This window comes from Taudactylus pleione, unplaced genomic scaffold (assembly GCF_031769625.1).
Source record: "Taudactylus pleione unplaced genomic scaffold, aTauple2 ptg000936l, whole genome shotgun sequence".
Classification (NCBI taxonomy): Eukaryota; Metazoa; Chordata; class Amphibia; order Anura; family Myobatrachidae; genus Taudactylus; species Taudactylus pleione.
The window spans coordinates 611,601-635,286 of NW_028285337.1; the positions used below are offsets into that span (position 1 = coordinate 611,601).

The window sequence follows — 23,686 nt, forward strand, 5'->3', positions numbered from 1 at the left end:
CCCGAGTGGACTTCCTGCTCTAATAGAGCAGGAAGTCCACTACTGACATCACGAGTGATGTCAGTAGGGCCGCCCACAAACGTTCCTTCGGGAACGCCTGAGTTTGTCCTGCCACCCCCCGTACCCGCCTACAAAACGGGGCGAGCTGTCGATCAACATCGACAGCCGCCCCGTCTTGTAGCGAGCCCCGGAGCGAGTGAAGTTCTCACTCGCTCCGGGGCTCGCGTGTGCGGAATGGCCCACCATCGACCCGCTTGCGAGCGCTATGCACTCACGAGCGGGTCTACATCAGGCCCTTAGTTCTTTATCAACTGACATAATTGAAAGAAAAATGCAATACAAACTAATGTGACTTTTTACTATCAGTGATGCACCCTACCTTCAAAAGGACAAGGGGAAACACAGGACAGTTTGTGAAACATAGGCAGTGTACATACAGCAGCTGGCACAGAGTCACATTCAATGCATAAAGACGCGCAACTGCGTCCGCAATGTGTATTCAATCAACTAAACCAACCCCCAACAGGGGAAGGTAGGATATAGAGTATCCTATATACCAAACCCAAGGGAGAGGTATACAGAAGACTGATCCAAACCTCCGAGAACTCCGCTGCAGCCGCTGAGCAAATGCTAAATTGCGCGCTTCCCATGCACGAGGATGTCATTTATACCAGACTCTGAAATCCAAGCCGGAAGTTGGTGTCTGGGGGGAGGAGCGGCCGGGGAGCGCCAATCTCCCCTAAGCTGTGTCTATTGACGGCCGGGTACGCTGCACTACAAAGTGGCAAGACGCCGACCAGTGCGTCTTGCCACCCATCCCCGGCAACAGACAATAAGACCCCGACCGCTGTAGTGAGGAATCGTTTTTTCAGAACGTCTTTCACATGCAGTGGCCTCTGATGCGTCTCAACGCATGAGGCTGGGGACTGCTCGTGCATGATTCCCCGAAGGGAATCCTTACCTGACATCTCAGTTTCCTCGACCAAAGTCCCGGACCTCAGTGTCTTCCAGCCGTCAGCTAAGCCATGCTGAGGCTGACCGAAAACACTCAGGGCACAGCGATCTGGTGTATCGGCCGTCGATGGAAGTAGATGGAGTCGCAGTAGAGCGCCCATCCTGGCGCCGGTACCACTAAACTCAGGAGGTTTCATAACTTTAAGGTAAGAAAAAATAAAAAAGCTTAGTGCTGCCTAGCAGTCCCACTGTATAACAGGTACATCTTGCAGCGCACCAAAAGAAACAACTGGACGCCTGTGGCTGGGGATATATACGGAGGAGGACCAGTGCATGCTGGGAGCTCCAAAGTTTTGCTGTTTGGTGCAATGGACACCGTCCAACTATATATCCCAAGGTAATTCCTGTGGACCCTATGGAACCCGAAGAAGAAATTTCCATTTAAGAATAGGACTTCATGGCAATCTAATTGCTTAATGGTTTAGCGTTCATCTTTTCCATGTGTGCCTAAACTTTTTATATTTGGGAAGAAATTATTAACTTTAATATTATGGCACATAGGTCATAGATTCATCCTCTGATATTGGATATGCATTCCACACTTACTTATTCTAGTTTTAGGTTACTATCTCTATCAGTTTGTATATGTACATAGATTGTTCTTTATATTTTGATAATTTTATATATTTATTTATATTCACACATTACTATTCCTGACTTGCTTTACACATGAAAGTACCTTCAGTTTTAGAAATTAATTGCGCAAATATAGAGGTGATCATTGGTTTTAAACCGTCAAAGGATTTGGTAAATTGGACGGGTCATAGTATCTGTAAACATACCAACATGTATGCATACATGTAGAAATACATATACAAACAAACATACACAGTGTCTGCAAATAGGTAAACTGCAACTGTTGTTGCAATAGGTAAACTGCAAAGTTTACCTATTGCAACAACATGGTCAAGTAATTAAACCATACAACAAGTATTTACTTATGCTGGTTTGTCTAGCAAAGTCTATACATCTTACCAGGATTGTCAGCTGAATAATGAATCTTGGATGTCTTTATTCATATTGCAGCACAGTTACATTTCCACATTAAATAGGTAAAAAATATCTGCATACAGTGCACGGAAAATTGTGTATGTTAAAAAGAACAAAAATGGTAATTCACCTTTTTATCAAATAAATAAAACATTCCTAAATCTCATTTAGGCATTTTTTTAATTTAACAAAAATAAAAAATATACAGTATGAACAAAATAATCTAAGAATATTAGCATTTACATTAGTGGATACAGCTTTAAACCTCTCTTTCTAGCAGTGGGAACTGGCCCCATACAGCAGAAGAAATGGCTTACACAACACAAAAGTGCAATACTTTAATATCCAAGTTAGTCTTGCCTTAAAAAGGGGAAACAACATGAAATGTTTCATGCTAATGTGCCATGCTGTAATTTACACAATGCTACCTCTCTGGCACCAAGTGGTTTACAAGTGTAATCACGAGCCACAGTGACACTACTAACCCCATCACTGTCTGTGCAATGTGTTACTGGCCACCTAACAAGCAGAGGATATGCAGAGCGATCTGGCTTGTTGCATGTATAAAAACTGTAAAACAACAATATCAACACTGGATAATTCTAGCAGCATTTCACCTACAATAAAATCAGCATACAGCACTGTATAGTAGTGTAGAGCATCTTGATTTTCTATGTATGATGGTCGTATATTTGTTCTTATGCGCTCACCTAAAAGGACAACTACATACGTAAACGGACTTCTAAAAGCCAGATAAGCATGTAGACGGGGATAAAGGGGGCTATCGAACGATGTCTAGCATTATAAGATTCATTTGTAGCCAACGGTTGAACAATTGTATTCTGGGTGAATAAGGGTGCCTGCTTACTTTAGAAAGGGATTTGCAATATAAACAAATAATCGATTTATTTGCTGTTATTATTTAAAACATATTATTATGGCAACCGAAGAAAATGGACATATTCACATAACACGCTATTAAGCTGCACGTGCCTTAAATAATAGAGCTATAAGATTGTACATCGATTGTTCTATGTAAAATGACTGAACAGTAGAGATGTAGTGTACCCCTTACAGTGGACACGCACAAAGGCTTTTTTTTTTTTTTCACGATGCAATCAAATTAAATGAGTTCCTACAATTATAAAATCAAAAGATCTTACCGTAATTGAAAAGATTCTTTACAAATATGATTGTCCAAATTTCAAAATACAGATGGCATTGGACAAAGGTGTGTGGGCAGATTTAATGATCATTATTGAGCACTATGTTTTCTGTACATGCTCAATGAATTCATCACATTTAAATTGTTATGTTCGTACATATCAGCCAATGAAAAGATTTCTGAAAAGGTCTTTGATTAAAATGTATTGAGTCATCGTATATGGGTAATCTTACATAGCATTTGTAATTTAATGGTTTTAGAAATGTAATAACTGAAAGCTGATAAATGCAAAGACTTAGTTATTCATCAATGTGTGTGTTATATAACCACAAAGGCTGTGATATCGCAGCAACTACTGGGTAGATGCCCCAATAGTGCATCCTGTGACAGCACCACAAGTTTTCAAAAAGTCCCTCACACTAAGCTTGCACGGTGGACTAGGAGTGCTTCTTTACGTCAATCTATATGGAGTATTCTTATCTTAATGTGACTTCCTTATCCCAATTACAGAAATAAATGACAAGATTTCAACCACTGGCAAATTTTGCAGACCGTTATGCCAGTGGGTGACCATTTCTGTATTGAGGTACATGCAAATAGTCCAAATGCGTGAAATACTATTGATTTTTTTTTCCATCATAGGGTAACAATGCTAATGCCTTTGATTCCGGGGAGGTGTGGCAAAAATAAAATAAACAAAAAAATATACACAAAAAAACAAAACACAAAGTTGTGGAGATATTTGTGGTAGTATGTAACCTTACAAAGCCTATGGGATTGGACAAACGCCTTGGTCCTCTGCATTGCCTTACAACAGCACAATCATGTAATTCCTTCAGTTTGCTTCTTTTTTTAAAAAAACAAAAACAAAAATAAAAGATAAAAAAAAAAAAAAAACACTTCTCGCTGTGGAGGGAAGAGCGGACACCTAGGATTCGCCAACAGTGGATCTCATCCACTGCTAAACAGAGGCTTGCGAAGCAATTCTTCACCTTTTCATTTGTCCACTTTCATTTTCACGGATAATATGCTGGAACTATTTAATTTATTTTTTTGGTTATAGGTGTTGAGTAACCAACTTCTGGCAGCTTAAGGATTCAACCGTAAATCATGATCATGGCAGCCGCATAGATGTCATATCAGCCTCTTGAAGATAGCCAGCTAGACCTTTGGAAAGTCTGAGGCTAGACCTTTGGAAAGTCCGAGGCTATGCATTGTAAGTCCAAAGTGATACAGTTCTGTCAGCGGAAGAGGACAGGAAAGACAGATCTTGAGTATGCCATCGGCACTGAATCACCTTGTCTTTGTGTTCGCCTGCTTCAATGATCGGAAGAGGTTTTGTGAGATCTCCTAATAAAAAAACAAAAAAAATGAAAGGGACGTTACTCAATTACATTCAAGATATTTCAGCAACTGCTGCAGATTTAACCCTATTCACACAAGTCATGCCAAACTCACTCATATCCATAATTATAAATGTCCCGTGGTGAGTATTTCAACTGAAATCTGTGTTGCCTATATCTCTTAAACATTATATTATTATATCTAGGGATGTGCAGGCTCGGATAGGTTCGAGTTTGCACGTGGAGTTCGGATTTTTCCCTCCAAAAAAACGGAACTCAGAACGAGGCAAAACGTCATCTTACATGGACGAACATCATCATTCCTGGACAAAAGACCAGGAATGATGATGTTCGTCCATGTAAGATGACGTTTTGCCTCGTTCTGAGTTCCGTTTTTTTGGAGGGAAAAATCCGAACTCCACGTGCAAACTCGAACCTATACGAGCCTGCACATCCCTAATTATATCACACTTTTTCAAAACATATTTAATTTTCAAACTACAAGGGGTTTTAAATTAGCGTTCATGTGGTCGCTATGCACTACTGCACACATCACCATTAATTACAGTGATGTTGACGGTTGCAAGCCACTGACTGAACACCTACATGTCCACGTAATTGGTTTGAATACATACAAACAAATCTACAAGCAAACTTACAATAAATATTTGTGCAAGTGATAAGCAGACAATAGGCCTTTCAAAATAATTCTATCAGAAGTTTTAATGACATAAAGAACATTCAAATTATATCTGCAAAGTGGACAATACAGCAGTATCCAAGGAGGGCCCTAATGATTGATACAACAGTCCTGAGAGATCAGTAGTATAGGCCTTGGGAGTGCGGACCCTTTTTAGGATGCTTTTGCTTGTTGCTAGAGGGAAAGTATTGGCAGGTGGCATAGTATCTAGCAAAAAGCTCTCAACACCCTGATTTGTTAATAATGACAGGCAGTGAACTGCTTGCACTGTGGACTCCACATGACGGTCAGCATACACTATATGGACACTATAAACAAATCACATGCATGTTAGATGTGAGTAATGCCTTTTCTCCTAAGCAGTTGTTTTTTTTTTAGTATATACGGGGAAAGCGCAGGTCTGCTTTATACACTAGCCATCAGAATAGGGTAAGCACTGTACAGTAGCCACCAGAAAAGGCACTGCTTCGTACAGTATCGAAACAGAATTGGCTCTTCGTATATTAGCTAATAGAATACGCTCAGTATACCAATAACCAGAATGAGGGTTGAGGTATGTAGGAAGTGTTTGTCAGATTCTAGGGGACTCCAAAACTTCTGAATGTGGTACTAGCAGTGGATAGGACAGTGGGAAGTACAGCAGGGTCCCACTTGGGTTACAAGTCAGCACTGCGCACCGTTTAATTTAAAAAGCAAACTGGGTGGCAGGGACTTAACTTTTGGTCATATTAGTAGATATGTGACTTTGTGATCAACACTCCGACCTATTGAATGGTATTAACTTTAGCAATTTAACAAATCTATATTGCAGATGTGTTAATACAATTCATAAGGCTGTTTCTATTCCTACCTATCTGTTGTAGTTTTTTAATTAAACTAAAACACTGTCTAAATGTCCAGTTTCTACTAATGATATAGTTATGGAAATAACCTTCCTAGAATCCAGTGTCTTATTGCTTGCGAGTGAGATAGCGCAAGATAATAGTGTTCAGTTTATCTGTAATGAAATCCCACTAAATGTTGTCTATTACAGTTAAATCCACTTTGATAACATGAAGAACTTACCATTGAAAAAAAAATCCAGAAGAGAGTGAATATTTTCTTACAACTACTGTTCTTGCAATAGTGCACAGAATTCACACATTTAGGAGTACATTCAGTTTCGCAAATCATTAGTATACGAGTCATGCATAGTACACTATTTTCCCTTAATCACCAAATTGTGCTAGCCGGGTGGCATTAAGAAGTAGCTGGGTGGGGGCAGTGTAATACTTGGCAATAATGACAAATGTTGAAATAAATTTTAAACACTCTTGCACATATGGCTACTTGCTGGCTTGGCACTTTTCAAAGATTTTTGCAGATGTTGCCCGCTTATTGGCTGGACACAGATATAATGGTGTCCAGCAATGCACGCTGAGACACAGTGCTCATCTGAATGATGTCTTCCCTCTCTGCAATCGTCCAGTCCACGCTCTGCCTCTTAAAGATGAGGGAGGGTTTCTAATGGGAGAGAGATCTGGGACTATGCCTGTCACAGTGGCTAAAAACACGGGGAGTTCTTTGGACACTCCCCCTAATGATAAATTAATGATAAATTACCCAAAAATGTATCATACGTTGCGTACTTTGGCAAAAAATTACCACACAAATTTTGGGAGAAAAAATAAATAAATAAAGTCTTTGAAAATGATAGAAAGCTATTTTTTACTGTTCCACCTAAATTGGGGGTATGTTAAAATGGGCGCAAGTATATTTTTGTGTTGTAAAAACTTAATTTTAAAATCCGTTAAAAAAACCTGCTGTGACCGCGTGCGATGCTTAAAACAGTTGACACATCCATACCGCCCCCCGAAAAATCAGACCCAATACGTTAAAACCAAATCTGCGCACTCGATGGCGGAAAAAAAACGTCCGTTTTTGACGCTACTTGAATACGGCCCTATACCTGTCACAGTAACATCAGCAAAACCCAACTCTGGGGATTTCTGGAGAGAGAGAGATCTCTGACGGTGTCTGTCACAGTAACGTAAATAAAGCGTGACTCTGATCAGAGGCACAATCACAGATCTCCCTCCAATCAGAGATCCCTCTCTTGTCTTTAAGAAGCAGACCCCAACCAGACAGCTCCCCTAGAGTTAATCTACAAAGTGAAACCAGCGTTGCAGGTATGACAGACAGAGCTCATACTGCCAGACTAGCAATGGTGCGCTACTGTCTGAGCTCTGTAATGCTGCTTACGCTCTGCCGAGGGATAACTGTTTAGAAACAATTTGTGCCGTCAGAGTCGGCTGGTACACCCGTGAAATTGATCCTGGGAAGAACACTATTTTGTCATTACAGATCCACTGGAAAGCCAAATACCATTTTGAGTCATTGTTACCCAAGGACAGTTTGTTGCAGTGTTTGCATTGTTCATATCAAATGAATAATGTATGTGCAGAATGTAAAAGGAAATAACTACCTTGTAAGTCAGTGACTTTGATCGTCATGTCATAAGAACCAGTGAGCAGGTAGTGAGCTCCAGGGGAGAAGCGGACGGAGCGTACATCACTGGAGTGTGGATGATAACTCTGCACCATTCGACCTCCTCTAATGTCATACAGCATGCAGCTGGAGTCTTCCTGTCCTGTGGCAAGTAGCCTACCACTAGGATCCACTGCCACTGATGCCACTGGACTGCCTGAAGAGAGGACATAAACTATTAAAAAGCGATTCTGAATTTTATATAGCAAAGACAGGCAACAATGTTGTATGAGCATTAAAAAAAAAAAAAAAAAAAAAAACACTTCTATTCTGTTCACTGTGCACAGAAACAAAAGTAGTCTTATAGGGAACATCACTAACACAGAAGATGGCAAGATGCAGTAAGAGGTTTATATATGCTACTGAGGCAAGAGTCTCCCAAGGAACAAAACAAAGGTCTGTTTGCATAAACTAACAATATATTACTTAAAGCAGAGAAGGGAAGGGGACAAACCAGGGAGAGAATCAGCATGAAGAAAGCCTGTTCCCAGGAGAAGCACTGAAGAAGACTTGTAGATCAGACAGGAGGTGGTAGACATGGGTGCACAAGATAACTCTTAGAAGGAGAGACAACAGTTGATGGTAGAGCAGAGAGGCCAGGAATGAATGTGGATTCAAAGTAGAGGAGAGATGTATATGGGGATGTTCCAGACTGTAGATAGACAGTAATTAGATAGACAATGTCTAGATAGACACCAGATGTTAGACAGTCAATAGGTCGACAGGGACAAAAGGTTGACACACTAAAGGTCACCAGGTACAAATGGTCAGCAGGGTCAAACAGTCAACATGAAAATGGTCTGTCTAACATCTGGTGTCTACATAGACATTGTCTATCTAATTACTGTCTCTCTCTTATACCACACCCTATGTGGGGAGATGAGTGGCGGATGGCTTTCAAGGTGAAGAGTTTGAACTGAATTCTAGAGGATAAGGAGCCAGTGTAACAAGCCAGGAGCCATCCAGTTTTCCCATGAGGAAGAGGTAGAAAATGAAAAAAAGGTCCCTCTTTGATGTGGAGGCACAGAGAAAATAAGGCCCTGGCAACGGAAGGGCTGTGAGGCAGACCTGTGGTGAAAAACGGTCCAGGAGGTGTAGCCTGTCCTTATAATGCCTCGCACTCAAAGAGTCCGATGTGGTCTTCTACCATTCCTTGCAAAAGACTGCCTCTCTCCCTAGGAAACTCCAGATGGGAGTCAAGTCTGTCATGCGGACTGTTTGTCAGTGTATTTGCATTCTGCCCATGCCTCAAAAGGATGATTGAACCTGGGCTCTCCCTGGGAACGAAAGGACTGATAGAGGGGAATCTTGGTCTTTGAAACAGAAGACAGCAAAAACATAGATTTAGAGGCTGGAGAGGAAGCAATCATTTTTGTACAGTACAAGACCAAAGAGCACCTCACCATTAAAAAAAAAAAAAAAAAAAGAGATTCAAGAGCGTTTTTGGATTCGGTGTTGGCCTGTCATGTGCGGAGCCAGAGAGCTTGTCTTCCTTTTTCTTGCAGTTAAGCAATGAGGAATCCTGAGAAGGAGTGTCCTCCAAGTCCTTAAACAGCATCCTGGATCTGACTGTGGCTATTAAGGACTCCACATGCACTGGACTGCTATTATCTTATACATGTAGAAAGGACATCAACTGCGAGTGCTGCCCTGATAGTTTATGTAGGCGATGGCTGTCACATTGTCCGACAGCACTTTGGGCCTGATTCAGAGATGGAAGCTAATGTGATCGCAGCTGTGATTTCACACAAAATGCAGCTGCGAAAATATGCTAAAGGTTCAAAAGATCACCCGAGCATAGGGATGTCCAGTGCTGCCTTTTTACTTGTGTACGATGTCACTTACCTGCGGTAACATCAACGTATATAGAATGCTCATCTTGCCCTTGCGGCAGGTCTAACCAGCCGCAGACTCGGCAGCTCTCCTGACATGCAAAGGGCTCTCGTGCTGCGTCGGAGATCGCAATGGCTAATTTATGCACGCCCATGTAATGGCATTTAAACGGTCAGACACATCTGTGTTTTTCTGACCACCCCCATAAGCTGACAACCTGTCAGTCACTTTGCGATGGGATACTCTGTGTGTCCGTAATCTCAATGAAATGGTTGTGCACGCGCAATGCGGCTGATGCGCATGCGTAATGCGGCTTACATGAATGTGCAAGGGCAAACAAGCGCTCGATGTGCGTGAATATCACATTCACGTCCATCTCTCAATCAGGACCTTTATCCAGTTGATGCAGGAGCAAGCGCTATGCCAGACAAAGAGCTCTATATACTGCTCGGAGTTCCACAATATTGATGGGTAGCCTGTGCTCCTAAGCTATCCACCGGACCTTGAAAAGTCTGATTACCAGTCACCACCCCCCACCCACAAAGACTTGTGTTGGTGGTGAGCAGGACCCAGTCCTGGATCCAAAAGGGGCGGCCTTTGTTTAGGTAGGACTGGTGGAGTCACGGACTTCTGGAGAGAGAATGATCTTGAGATGCAGATGGGACTTGTTCCACCTGGCCAGAATCTCCAATTGTAATGGATGGGTATGAAACTGGTCATACTCAACCTTATTGAAGATGGAGACTACAGAGCCCAGAACCTGCATGCAAGAGTGGACCGAGACTCGACGTTGCCCCCAAAATTTTCGAATTACAGTCTGTAAGGACAGAAGTTTGTCCAACTGAAGGAATAACCACTGGACCCTAGAATCCAGTAAGGCTCCCTAATGTAACATTATCTAAGACGGAATCAGGGTGGATTTTCGGCAATTGATGATCCACCCGTGAGCCTGCAGAAGGTCTATTGTGAGACGAATGTGCTTCTGTAGCACTTCCGGTGACTAGGCCAGGAGAAGGAGATCGTCCAGATAGGGCAGAAATCTAACCCCTGTGCACCAGAGATGTGCTGCCATGACAGCCATGACTGTCGTGAAAACACGAGGAGCGGTGTAAAGTCCAAACGGCAATACTTGAAACTGGAAGTGTTCCTCCCAAACCGCAAACCTGAGGAAGCGCTGGTGACTGACTCTGATGGGAACATGTAAATAGCCATCCTGGATATCTAGGAAGGCCATGAAATCCCCTGGTTCCAGAGCCAGAATAATGAAATGCAGATACTCCATGCAGACCTTGGGAACCTGAAGGTACCTGTTGAGCGATTTCAGGTTGAGGACGGGTTAAAAGGAGCCGTCTGGCTTCTAAACTAGGAAGAAATTGACATAGAAGCCTGTGGAACAGGGGCGATGACTTTGGAAACCAGAAGGGACTGAACGGACTCCCGCAGTGCTTCTGCTTTTCCTGGCTCTACCGGTTGGCCTGTAGAAAAAAATTGGGCTGGAGGACATTTCCAAAAAGGCGAGAGCGTAGCCTTGGATAACCAGCCCTCTTACCCAGGCGCTCATCATGGTCGCCATCCATGTGTTGGAGAAAAGCAGAAGGCGGCCTCTCACGCTGGCGGGGGCCCGTCCTTCATGCAAAAGGCTTGTCGGTCGGCATGGTGGGAGGACATCTGGTGAACCAGGTCTGTTTTCTTCTGGACTTGGAGCCCTTAATGGAAACACCCTGGAACCTGGAGATAGACTGACCCTTGGCCTTACCTTGCGGACAAAAGGAACGAAAATTAGAAGTTCGTGACCTAGGGCCTGCTGCAGAGGCAAGCAAAGCTGTCTTGGATGCGGCAACCGTAGCCACAATCTTGTCCAATTCTGAGCCAAAAAGGGAGAGCTTTCAGGGCCCACTTAGAGTCTGCGTCGGCGCACCAGGTACAAAGCGAGAGGGCTCTCCTGGCTGCCACAGCAGAAGCCGACACCTTAGAGGTTAGAATGCCCGTGTTAATGGCTGCCTCGCCTATATAGAACTTGCTTCCCGGATATGTTCTACTGTAGACAACAACTCCGTTCTGTGGACACCAGAACGTAGGCGATGCTCTAGGATATCTGCTCCGCATCCGATGGCCTTAGCCATCCAAGCGAACACAGCGGATCTTCCACTGCCAGAATGCTGTTTGTTTGCACCTATTGAGATAGTGCAATCCGGATTACAGACCTTTCTGTCCCTTTGCTGCTGGACTGTGTGGACAGGCAGCAATGTCAATGTCCACACTGCTATCGGCTAAGCCGTCCTGCTTGGAACCTTGGCATTACTCTCTCCAGTGCCTCTGGATGAAGAGGACACTGGGCGCTTTTAATCTGATTAGCCCACGTGTATCCGTACACCAGTGTGTCTCACAATGCGTGTCACTGGGGAGGGTCAACTGACACGTTTCTCCGCCCCTTTTTTCCTGCGGTTTCGTCAGAGGATGCTACGTGCGAAACAAACATTGTTGTGGCAGTGGAAGATAAACAGAAGTAAAGCAATAATTATATCCAGTAGCAGATCAAAGGAATGTAAGTAAACTGCATAGTCTTTAAACTATATAATGTGCTGAGGACAAACAGCCATTCATACAAACTATATATGTTCTTATTGGTCATTTGAACAGTGATTGCTAAATATTCTATAAACCTGACTGCTTGCAAATTAACCCATGCTGAATGGCAATATAAGGGACATTAACTGAACATCTTTTGAACATGTCATTGCTACTAACCAAACTTCTTGGTCGACATATAGATTAATCTTCGTTGAATTACAGCTGACTGGATGGATATCGGATATATATTTTTGGAACATCGGTTGGTTCATGTACACTAACATACTAACAGTGATACATTGACAAAAATATTGATGTTTACTCATCGGATTTATTACTGCAGCTACTTACTGGTTTAATACCTAAAAAGGGTGTTTGTGACAGTGACTGATATCCCCAACATTAGTCCATTTATAAAACCACCGGAGGCTTGTATTTTTATTTATTTAGATAGGGAAGCATTCTTGCCTAAATTATATCCTGTGGCCGCAGGTTGATAGTTTATATTTTATTGCCATAAGGTGAATTCTATAACCGGCTTGTGATCTATTTTCTTATGAAACTATTGTTTTTATTATTGATTGTATCAAATACATTTTGCATAACTTTTTTATATACATAGCATCTTTGCAGCGCACTTATTTACCTATACCCAGTGTTGAAGCCTTTGTCCCCTATGGATGACCAGAGAAATACTGTTATGAATACAACATTACACACTACTAAGTAGTAGTAGTACATTACAGTCTCTGATAAGATGTTATCCATACCCTCTACCCAAAAGCTGAACCACAGGGCCCCAACCATTGGAACTCCAGCCTTTAGCTTCATACTCATACATTTGATCTTGAGGCAGAGGGCTCAATGGATAACATTAGTCTGTATGGAGTTTCTGATGATTGGATAAGCCACAGTAAAATGAGATCCAATATAGATTCGACTTCACTGAGTATTTTCAAGGCTCTTAGTAAAACAAAGAGTGAAGGGGGCACTTGGGTCAATTGCTCAATAGCCTCACCTAGGCAGCTCTAGGGGAGTCCAGGCAAGGAAAGCCCTTGCAGATGATAAAAGGTTAGATAAACTGTTGATGGAGACTGAAGTTCTCCTTTAACAACAAGTTACTTATTTCACTTTACCTGTTCCATGGAATGTAGTTCCGATCACTCGAACACAGCTGGGCACCCGTAGGTCCCAGAACCGCACTGTCTTGTCTTGGGAACCCGATGCAATCATCCAACCACTCCACGTATAAAGTGCCAGTATATGCCCTGTCATAGAAACATTCCATTTAATTACAGAAATGTTCCTAATTAGTAATTAAGGATAGGATGCACAGTTATATGAAAATATATTGGCATTGTATGTGCGCAGAGTGGAGCTTTTATTCTAAGATAATTAGTGAGGTTTAAGAAAACAGATGCAAAGGGGAAAACAATTTAACCCATAGCAACCAGAAATTCACTTTCATTTTATAAACTGAACTAGAAACATGACCACTACAATCTAATTGGCAGCTATAGCTTATGGCGCCATTTTCTTCTGTACCACATTTCTACCAAGACTTACCTGTGTGACCACTTAAAGCATGAAGCCCTTGTCCACGTTGACAATCTGTGGTGTAGATATTACAGTCTCCAGCTCCTGCACTGATTAATATTGCACCTCCACTCTCCGGCCCCTCCATAAATGCCAAGTCTCTAATCGTACCATCATGCATACTGAATTCCAGGTCTGGACCTGAAGAAGCAAGAGACTAAAATATAGCGGACATGCTCCTTTAGAAATATCAATGTTTTATCTCATTAACAGTTATCCAGTTTATTCAAAACATTTACTCCATAATAGGGGTGTGCACCGGCCACTTTTCGTGTTTTGTGTTTTGGTTTTGGATCTGGATCTTTCTTCGTGTTTTGGATCTGGATTGGTTTTGCCAAAACCACCCTTCCGTGTTTTGGGTTCTGGGTTTTGTGTTTTGGATCTGTATTTTTTTTAAAAAAAGCATAAAAACAGCTAAAATCACAGAATTTGTTGGTTTCTCTGCTCCTATGCTATTATTAACCTCAATAACCTTAATTTCCACTCATTTCCAGTCTATTCTGAACACCTCACACCTCACAATAGTGTTTTCATGTCCAAAAGGTTGCACCGAGGTAGCTGGATGACTATGCTAAGCGACACGAGTGGGCGGCACAAACACGTGACCCATCTAGGAGTGACACTGCAGTGGCAGACAGGATGGCAGTTAGAAAAACTAGGCCCCAAACTGTACATAATGCAAAGAAAAAAAAGAAGTGCAAGATGGAATTGTCCTTGGGCCCTCCCACCCACCCTTATGTTGTATAAACAGGACATGCACACTTTAACAAATCAATCATTTCAGCGCCAGGGTCTGCCACACAACTGTGGCTGAAATGATTGGTTCGTTTGGGCCCCCACAAAACAAGCTGGCAATTAATGTGTCCCTGCACAAACTGGCTCTACGGAGGCAAGATGTCATCCTCATCCTCCTCATCCACCGATTCCTCACCCTCTTCAGTGTGTACATCCTCATCCTCACAGAGTATTAATTCGTCCCTGCTGGAACCACAGGTCCCTCTGTACGTTCTGGAGGCTGGTCTCCCTGGAAGAGTTGATAATTCATTTTATGAACATCATCTTCTCCACATTTTGTGGAAGCAACCTCCTACGCCTTTCGCTGACAAGGTTCCCGGCTGCACTAAACAATCTTTCGGAGTACACACTGGAGGGGGGCAACTCAGGTAAAATAGAGCCAGTTTGTACAGGGACCTCCAAATTGCTTCTTTTTCCTGCCAGTACAGGTACGGACTGTCTGACATGCCTACTTGGATGCTGTCACCGATGTAATCCTTTAACAGACAGACGCACGCTTGTCGCTGCTGCTTTGAGGATTCAAGTGCGGCTAAAGCCCACACAATTCACAAAGACAGAAAAAAAAAAAGAATATTTTTATTGTTTGTGGAGCACACTTTGAGGGTTACACCACCCTTTAACAGACAGACGCACGCTTGTCGCTGCTGCTTTGAGGATGCAAGTGCGGCTACAGCCCACACAATTCACAAAGACAGAAAAAAGAAGAACAATATTTTAATTGTTTGTGTAGCACACTTTGAGGGTGTCACCACCCTTTAACAGACAGACGCACGCTTGTCGCTGCTGCTTTAAGGATGCAGGTGTGGCTACAGCCCACACATTTCACAAAGACCAAAAAAAAAAGAACAATATTTTAATTGTTTGTGTAGCACACTTTGAGGGTGTCACCACCCTTTAACAGACAGACGCACGCTTGTCGCTGCTGCTTTGAGGATGCAAGTGTGGCTACATCGCACACAAGTCACAAACACATTAAAAAAATAGTTTTTTATTTTTTGGAACACTTTGAGAGTTACACCACCCTTTAACAGACAGACGCACGCTTGTCGCTGCTGCTTTAAGGATGCAGGTGTGGCTACAGCCCACACATTTCACAAAGACCAAAAAAAAAAGAACAATATTTTAATTGTTTGTGTAGCACACTTTGAGGGTGTCACCACCCTTTAACAGACAGACGCACGCTTGTCGCTGCTGCTTTGAGGATGCAAGTGTGGCTACATCGCACACAAGTCACAAACACATTAAAAAAATAGTTTTTTATTTTTTGGAACACTTTGAGAGTTACACCACCCTTTAACAGACAGATGCACGCTTGTCGCTGCTGCTTTAAGGATGCAGGTGCGGCTACAGCCCACACATTTCACAAAGACCAAAAAAAAAAGAACAATATTTTAATTGTTTGTGTAGCACACTTTGAGGGTGTCACCACCCTTTAACAGACAGACGCACGCTTGTCGCTGCTGCTTTAAGGATGCAGGTGCGGCTACAGCCCACACAATTCACAAAGACAGAAAAAAAAAGAACAATATTTTAATTGTTTGTGTAGCACACTTTGAGGGTGTCACCACCCTTTAACAGACAGACGCACGCTTGTCGCTGCTGCTTTGAGGATGCAGGTGGAATCTAGACGGGATTTGGAACCGAGGACACACTACCTCCATCAATTGTCTAAATCCCACTGCACTAATGTCGGATACCGGACGCACGTCTAACACCAACATAGCAGTCAAGGCCTCAGTTATACGTTTTGCTTCAGGATGACTGCTGTCGTACTTCATCCTCATCGCTAGGGACTGTTGGAGAGTCAATTGTTTAGTAAAAGTAGTGATGTTCCTACTTCCTCTCTGGGATGATGAACAACTCCCAGCAGCAGCAACAGCACTAGGAGGAAGAGGTTCTTGATCTTTCCCTATTTTATTTTTATCGGAGAAAGTTTGGTCCTCCATTTATGTTATATTGATATATATACGTGCGGCTAAAGCCCACACAAACACAGAAAATATTATTTTATTTTTGCTGGAGAGTAGTGCACTTTGTGGGTTACACCACCCTTTAAGAAATGAGCCAGCCGGCTCTTTACTTATGGGACACAGGCGCACGCTTGGCGCTGCTCCTTTGTTGATGCACGTGCAGCCACAGTGCACACAATTCACAAACACAGAAAATATTTTTTTTTTAGGTTTGGACTGGAGTGTACTTTCGGGGGTTACAGCACCCTTAACGGTCAAGCCAGCCGGCCCTTTACTTATGACACAGGCGCACGCTTGGCACTACTTTGTTGATGCACGTGCGGCTACTGCGCACACAATTCACAAACACAGAAAATAATTTTTTTTTGGTTTGGACTGGAGTGTACTTTCGGGGGTTACAGCACCCTTTAACGGTCAAGCCAGCCGGCCCTTTACTTATGACACAGGCGCACGCTTGGCACTACTTTGTTGATGCACGTGCGGCTACTGCGCACACAATTCACAAACACAGAAAATAATTTTTTTTTAGGTTTGGACTGGAGTGTACTTTCGGGGGTTACAGCACCCTTAACGGTCAAGCCAGCCGGCCCTTTACTTATGACACAGGCGCACGCTTGGCACTACTTTGTTGATGCACGTGCGGCTACTGCGCACACAATTCACAAACACAGAAAATAATTTTTTTTTTGGTTTGGACTGGAGTGTACTTTCGGGGGTTACAGCACCCTTAACGGTCAAGCCAGCCGGCCCTTTACTTATGACACAGGCGCACGCTTGGCACTACTTTGTTGATGCACGTGCGGCTACTGCGCACACAATTCACAAACACAGAAAATAATTTTTTTTTGGTTTGGACTGGAGTGTACTTTCGGGGGTTACAGCACCCTTTAACGGTCAAGACATCCGGCCCTTTACTTATGACACAGGCGCACGCTTGGCTCTACTTTGTTGATGCACGTGCGGCTACTGCGCACACAATTCACAAACACAGAAAATAATTTTTTTTTTGGTTTGGACTGGAGTGTACTTTCGGGGGTTACAGCACCCTTAACGATCAAGCCAGCCGGCCCTTTACTTATGACACAGGCGCACGCTTGGCACTACTTTGTTGATGCACGTGCGGCTACTGCGCACACAATTCACAAACACAGAAAATAATTTTTTTTTTGGTTTGGACTGGAGTGTACTTTCGGGGGTTACAGCACCCTTAACGGTCAAGCCAGCCGGCCCTTTACTTATGACACAGGCGCACGCTTGGCACTACTTTGTTGATGCACGTGCGGCTACTGCGCACACAATTCACAAACACAGAAAATAATTTTTTTTTGGTTTGGACTGGAGTGTACTTTCGGGGGTTACAGCACCCTTTAACGGTCAAGCCAGCCGGCCCTTTACTTATGACACAGGCGCACGCTTGGCACTACTTTGTTGATGCACGTGCGGCTACTGCGCACACAATTCACAAACACAGAAAATATATTATTTTTTTAGCACTTGGGGGGAGCACCCCTGATGGACAGAGCACCCCCTGGACAACACTACAGCACCCCTTTAGGACTGGGACACTGCACAGGACTTTGGAGTGGACACAGCCCCTATGGAGAACTGACTGCACAACACAGTCCAGCCAGCCCCTATGGACTTTGAAGTAGTGGACACAGCCCCTATTAACAACAGCAGCACAGCACAACACAGCCAGCCCCTATGGACTTTGAAGTAGTGGACAACAGCAGCACTACACTACACTACACTACACAGCACTAACTCCCACCCTCCCTCTTCACTGTCCACAGCCGAGTGAGAAAATGGCGCCGACGCGGGTACCTTATATAGGATCCAAAACCCGCGAGACTCGGAAGGCGGGATGATGACGTTTTGCCTCGATGTCAGATCCGAGTCAGGCGGGAAAAGTCGAGCCTGACTCGGATCGGACTCGGATCGGGGGGGCTCGGGGGGGTTCGGATTTCAGAAATCCGAACCCGCTCACCCCTACTCCATAATAATAATAATTTAATTCTAAAAAAAAAACCCATCTTACAGAAGCCTATAATGGGAAACTTAATAAAAAAATACCACTGAATGCAGTTAGAGAAGCAGCAGACAAGGATGGCGTTGCTGAATCTCGTATAACAAAGGTGTCAATAAAACACTGAAACACATTAAGCATGTGGGATCCTCTACCACACCTAGGGGGGAGATGTTGCCCATAGCAACCAATCAGAGTCTAGCTATTATCTTCTAGAAGGTGATAGACAAATGATAAGTAGAATTTGATTGGTTGCTATGGGTGACACCTCCAGTTCTATAAACTTGCAGTATAGTAAATATAGTCTACCGTTCCTAATAATCCCCGCATATTGGTACTTCTGGACCAAGTGTTTCCAGGTGGGGATAAGCATCCATGAATCTCATTGACTGGAACCAAGCTAACTTGACTGCAAAGACCTTGGGGCATTATCTGGACAACCATTTGGTACATAGCTCCTTTACTCTTTCACACCCAGTCTTCCAAAGCCATTTTTGGATGGATTTGGACATTCCACATTTTCACATGAGATCCAATTCACTTATCCCTAACTCATTATACCGATAGAGATCTGAAGCTGTGTGTAGTATTTGTATTTAGAGCGGTCTACTACTCGCTCATGTGCTGTTTTGATACACGGGAGCGTGGCTCTGATTCACCAGATAGGTGGAGTCACACTAACTGTGTTATTCATTTTACATCTCATGTTTGTCTACTGAGGCAACAACTGCAGATCTAATTACATATCAGTGCCGAGTATGCATTTATTGCTTTTTTTAAACCTGGCCGCTTTGTGTTTGACTATAGAGAGACCATTTACATAATTATGTGTGGTATGTTCAATGTTCTATCCTGTTTATAGTAATGCAAATTAATATTTGTTTTCCTACAACTTTCATTTGTCTATATATCGATGGTCTTATTCAATGTTTATAATAAATCTATATTTTATTCAATTATCTAGAGCACTGTTTCCCAAACTCATTCCTCACGGAGCACTAACAGTACGTTTTCCATGTCTCCTCACAGAATCATAAAAGAAATAATTAGCTCCACCTGTGGATCTTTTAAAAAGTGTCAGCCAGTGGTGCACCAACTAGGAAAAATAGGATTTTTGGTCAACTTACCGTTGAATCCTATTCAATCCTACCGTTGAAACGGATGTGAACGCAGTGCTTGAGGTAGCTTTACCCTACCGCGAGGCAATCAGTGTAAAAAAGAGGCAAGTGACGTGTACTATGACGCTGCCTGTTAATTATGCACACCTCTAAAACGGCGTTGAAACACTCTGGCACGCCTGCGTTCGCATCTCCAACCCCCCGTTACAAGTGTCCTGCCCCTGTTACCACCCACAAACGGCCTCTCCTGTCACTCATTACACTGGGCTGACTTTGCAGGGCTTTCGAGCTGTATGTGATCGCAGTGAGTAGTTCGCGCACACGCAGAACAAAGCGTACACAGAACATCGGGCCGCTTGCGAGCGCACGCATATAGCGAACGTGTCTGAATCAGGCCCTAAGGTCGGTAGAGTCCGGGCAATGTCTGCTGCAATACAATAACATTTTGGTAACGTATATGAGGCGCTAATTAGTTGTTTCATATCAATATTTATAAAACAATAAAAATCTTTGATAGATATATATATATATTTATATAAAGGAAAAGGGAGAAATAAAATGCTATATAGTGTAGTAATTTTAAAAAAATTTAATAACACATACACCAGCACAGACGGGGCAGCACAGACGGTGTAATGGTTAGTGTTACTGCCTCACAGCAATAAGGTCATGGGTTCAAGTCCCACCATGGCCCTAACTGTGTGGCGTTTGTATATTGTATATTGTAATATACTGGTAGGTTAATTGGCTCCCCACAAAAAAAAAATTACCATAGTGTGTATGTGTATGTGCATGTCATAGGGAATATAGATTGTAAGCTCCACTGGGGCAGGGACAGATGTGAATGGTAAGATATTCTCTGTAAAGCGCTGCGGAATATGTGTGCGCTATATAAATAACTGGTAATAATAATAATAATAATAAACACGGGATTTAAATTTTCACTACAAACATGTAGCCATATACCAATTATTCCGAGATTGCCCAGAATTAAGAGCATATAAATTGGATGACATACACACAGATAAATAAAATGGAATGTTTACTACAAATGTAGCCACATTTATATTCTTCTGAGATCATTCAGAGTCATAAATATAAGTTGGAACCGTACTGTGGTTGGCACCAGATTCGGTGCTTCTAGAGGGTATGAATGGGAGAATATCTGGATATACTGCCCAGCTCCCTCTAAGCCTCTGGTTTAGCTCGCCGCACACGGTCACAAAGTTCACCAGCAGATAGATCCCAGCTACCAACGCGTTTCGAGTAATGTTTACTGTTCCTCAAGGCTGTATGGGATCTATGGCTGTACTATCTGCTATTTTTAGGTCCATGACCCGGAAGTGAAAACATACCTTCCTTAATACATATTACAAATTTCACCAAAACATAAAATCCTTCAAAACCACCTATTATCATAAAGAATCAATAAAAAACAAAATACATTTGTATAAGAAGTATCAAACCTGGAACGAATAGGTTAAACATACATGCGTTCCACTCTTCTAGTAAAAGCCGTAAACTTCCGGTGATTCCCCCGGAAGTCATTAAGACGCGGTCCTCTTCGAGGGGAATAATATCCGAAAAGGACGCCACGTGTTTACAAAACACGTGGCTGCCTTTCTATGTTCTGTTGCCGGAGTAGAGAATGCCTAATACCCTATAGGGATTACATAAAAACACTGATGAAACGCAATTCAATTTTATCCCCTTTAAAGGAGACCATGACAGTTTGATTTTCGAATCACCACGGAAACGAAACCCCACTTATAGAAATAATAGATGGCCAGAACTGCATGCTAGAAATCAATGGGTCTATCCTAAAAAAACATTTAAAAATCGGCCTTACCAGAAAATTGGACAACCTGGACCCTCATATTCAAATAGATGTAGCCCACTTAATGAAGAATATACCCCTAAACCTCGTTTTTTAGGGAGACGGAACAGACCGTACCAACCTTGGTAATAGAAAAAAGGAGATGCAGGGGAAAGAGGGGATGGGAGAAAAATAAAAATATGAATAAAAAGAAAGGAGAAAAAAAGAGGAATGGTATGGAACAAGTAGGCAAATTCACTGAAAATGACAATATTTCCACAACTCAAGGTACAAGAATTTTTTATTTAAGCACTAGGACCTTAACAGCACCGAAACCAGTTTATTAAATAAAGGTTTAAAATTTGCACCTACAAAAAATCAAGATCCCTTTGAAACCTTCATAGATATGCATAAGTTTGTACAGAAGTAGACCTTAAAGAATTTTTTTGCCTCACAAGTCCTCCTCGAGGGGAATAATATCTGAAAAGGACGCCACATGTTTACAAAACACGTGGCTGCCTTTCTATGTTCTGTTGCCGGATATACTGGATAAGGCTTGGACATCATGTACTTCCGGTGTAGCTCCGTGATCAGGCCAACAGGGTAGTCCGTGGCCATAATAATACATGATATAACTCATGTTAAAGTAATCCTGATAACGCGTACTTCCGGTTCAAACACCGGAAGTGATGGACCAATCTTCATAATCAGCATAATTGTAAGAATATATATATATATTTATTAGGTGGTATTTGTGAACAATCTAGAACATCCATAATCAATAAATAATAAAATTCAATCATACCATATTCAGTGGATAAATACATATAAAATTATCAATATAAATATATACTATAAAAACCACTTTAACTCAAATTCTTTATACAATCCTGTGGGTGTGATAGAATTTTGGCCAAGGCAGATAATACTTTCTGTATCCCTATCTTTCCAAGACGCTCTCACACTTTGAATTCCCAGACATAATTTTATATCATTAATCCGACATTGATGGACTGTTCGAAAATGATTTGAGAAATTATGTATTTCTAAACCTTTCTTTATATTACGGGAATGTTCAGATAATCTCGTTTTTAAAGTCCTAGAAGTACGTCCCACATAGAATAGACCGCAAGAACAGTCTATTAGGTACACCACATTAATCGCTTGGCAAGTAATAAAATTGTAAATCTTATATTCCTTGCCATTTACCACAAAATCAGTGAATTTAGAGGTTTGGCTAGGTACAGCTTTACATAAAGTACTTGTGTCACACCTGTGAAAACCTTTAGTTCTCACTGGGTTCATGGCATCATAATCCAGGGCGCTTCTAACTACGTGAGTTTTTAAATTTGGAGCCTTTCTATATATAAACTTAGGTTTTAAAGGGATCAGGTCTTTCAACACATTTTTAACAAATGCCAGTCTTTATTAATAATATATTCCAATTTTTTGTGATTCGAACAAAAAGTAATAATAAAAGAAATCATATTCATTCCTAATTTCATTCGATTTATCCTTGGGTGTCAAGAGTGATTTTCTATCCATTAATGACACCTCTTCTGTTTCTTTCCAATTGGGTTTCATCATATCCTTGTTGTAGGAATCTGAGGCTCATGTCCTCACTTTGTGACTTAAATTCACTATTACTACTACAATTTCTCTTCAATCGAATGAACTGACTCTTTGGAATCCCTTTTAACCAATTCCTGTGGTGTAGGCTGTTCTTATTGATGTCATTCTGGGAGTCTGTAGGTTTAATGTAACCTTTAGTGTTTATTTTCCCTCCATCAATGTATACTGTTAGATCCAAAAAGTGTACACTCTCCTTACTCATATCAAAGGTGAGGGAGATATTGTCATCATTTACATAAAAAAAAAAAAAATCACAAAAATTCCTAAAATTTTCCTCAGCACCATTCCAGATAAAAATTACATCATCTATATATCGATACCAGGTAACAAAGTTCAACGCCCAGCTACTGTTCCAAATGATCCTATACTCCCAGTATACCATGAATAAACTGGCGTAGCTGGGCGCAAACTTGGTTCCCATTGCGGTACCGATTTTTTGCAAATAATATCCACCTTCAAAGAAAAAATTATTATTATTGAGAATAAATTCTATTCCCTCAATTATAAAATCCTTTAGATCCTCCGAATAATTGGACTGATTCAAAAACCTATGCACCGATTCTAGACCTTTTGTATGGGAAATAATGGTGT

The 23,686-nt window shown here is 42.0% G+C and overlaps 1 protein-coding gene across 2 annotated transcripts in view; it reads right to left on the minus strand.

Annotated features, from left to right (window-relative positions):
* Positions 1 to 2,004: 2,004 nt before the first annotated feature.
* The window catches only part of WDR47 (WD repeat domain 47), a 104,698-nt gene continuing 83,016 nt past the window's right edge, over positions 2,005 to 23,686 (minus strand). For both annotated transcript variants that reach the window (XM_088459804.1, XM_088459805.1), the window contains exons 12-15: positions 13,709 to 13,879; positions 13,279 to 13,410; positions 7,677 to 7,895; positions 2,005 to 4,519 (exon numbers count right to left, since the gene is read on the minus strand). In XM_088459804.1, the coding sequence (XP_088315930.1) occupies positions 4,377 to 4,519; positions 7,677 to 7,895; positions 13,279 to 13,410; positions 13,709 to 13,879 (665 nt within the window). In that variant the 3' untranslated portion in view covers positions 2,005 to 4,376. The remainder of the gene's footprint in view (positions 4,520 to 7,676; positions 7,896 to 13,278; positions 13,411 to 13,708; positions 13,880 to 23,686) is intronic.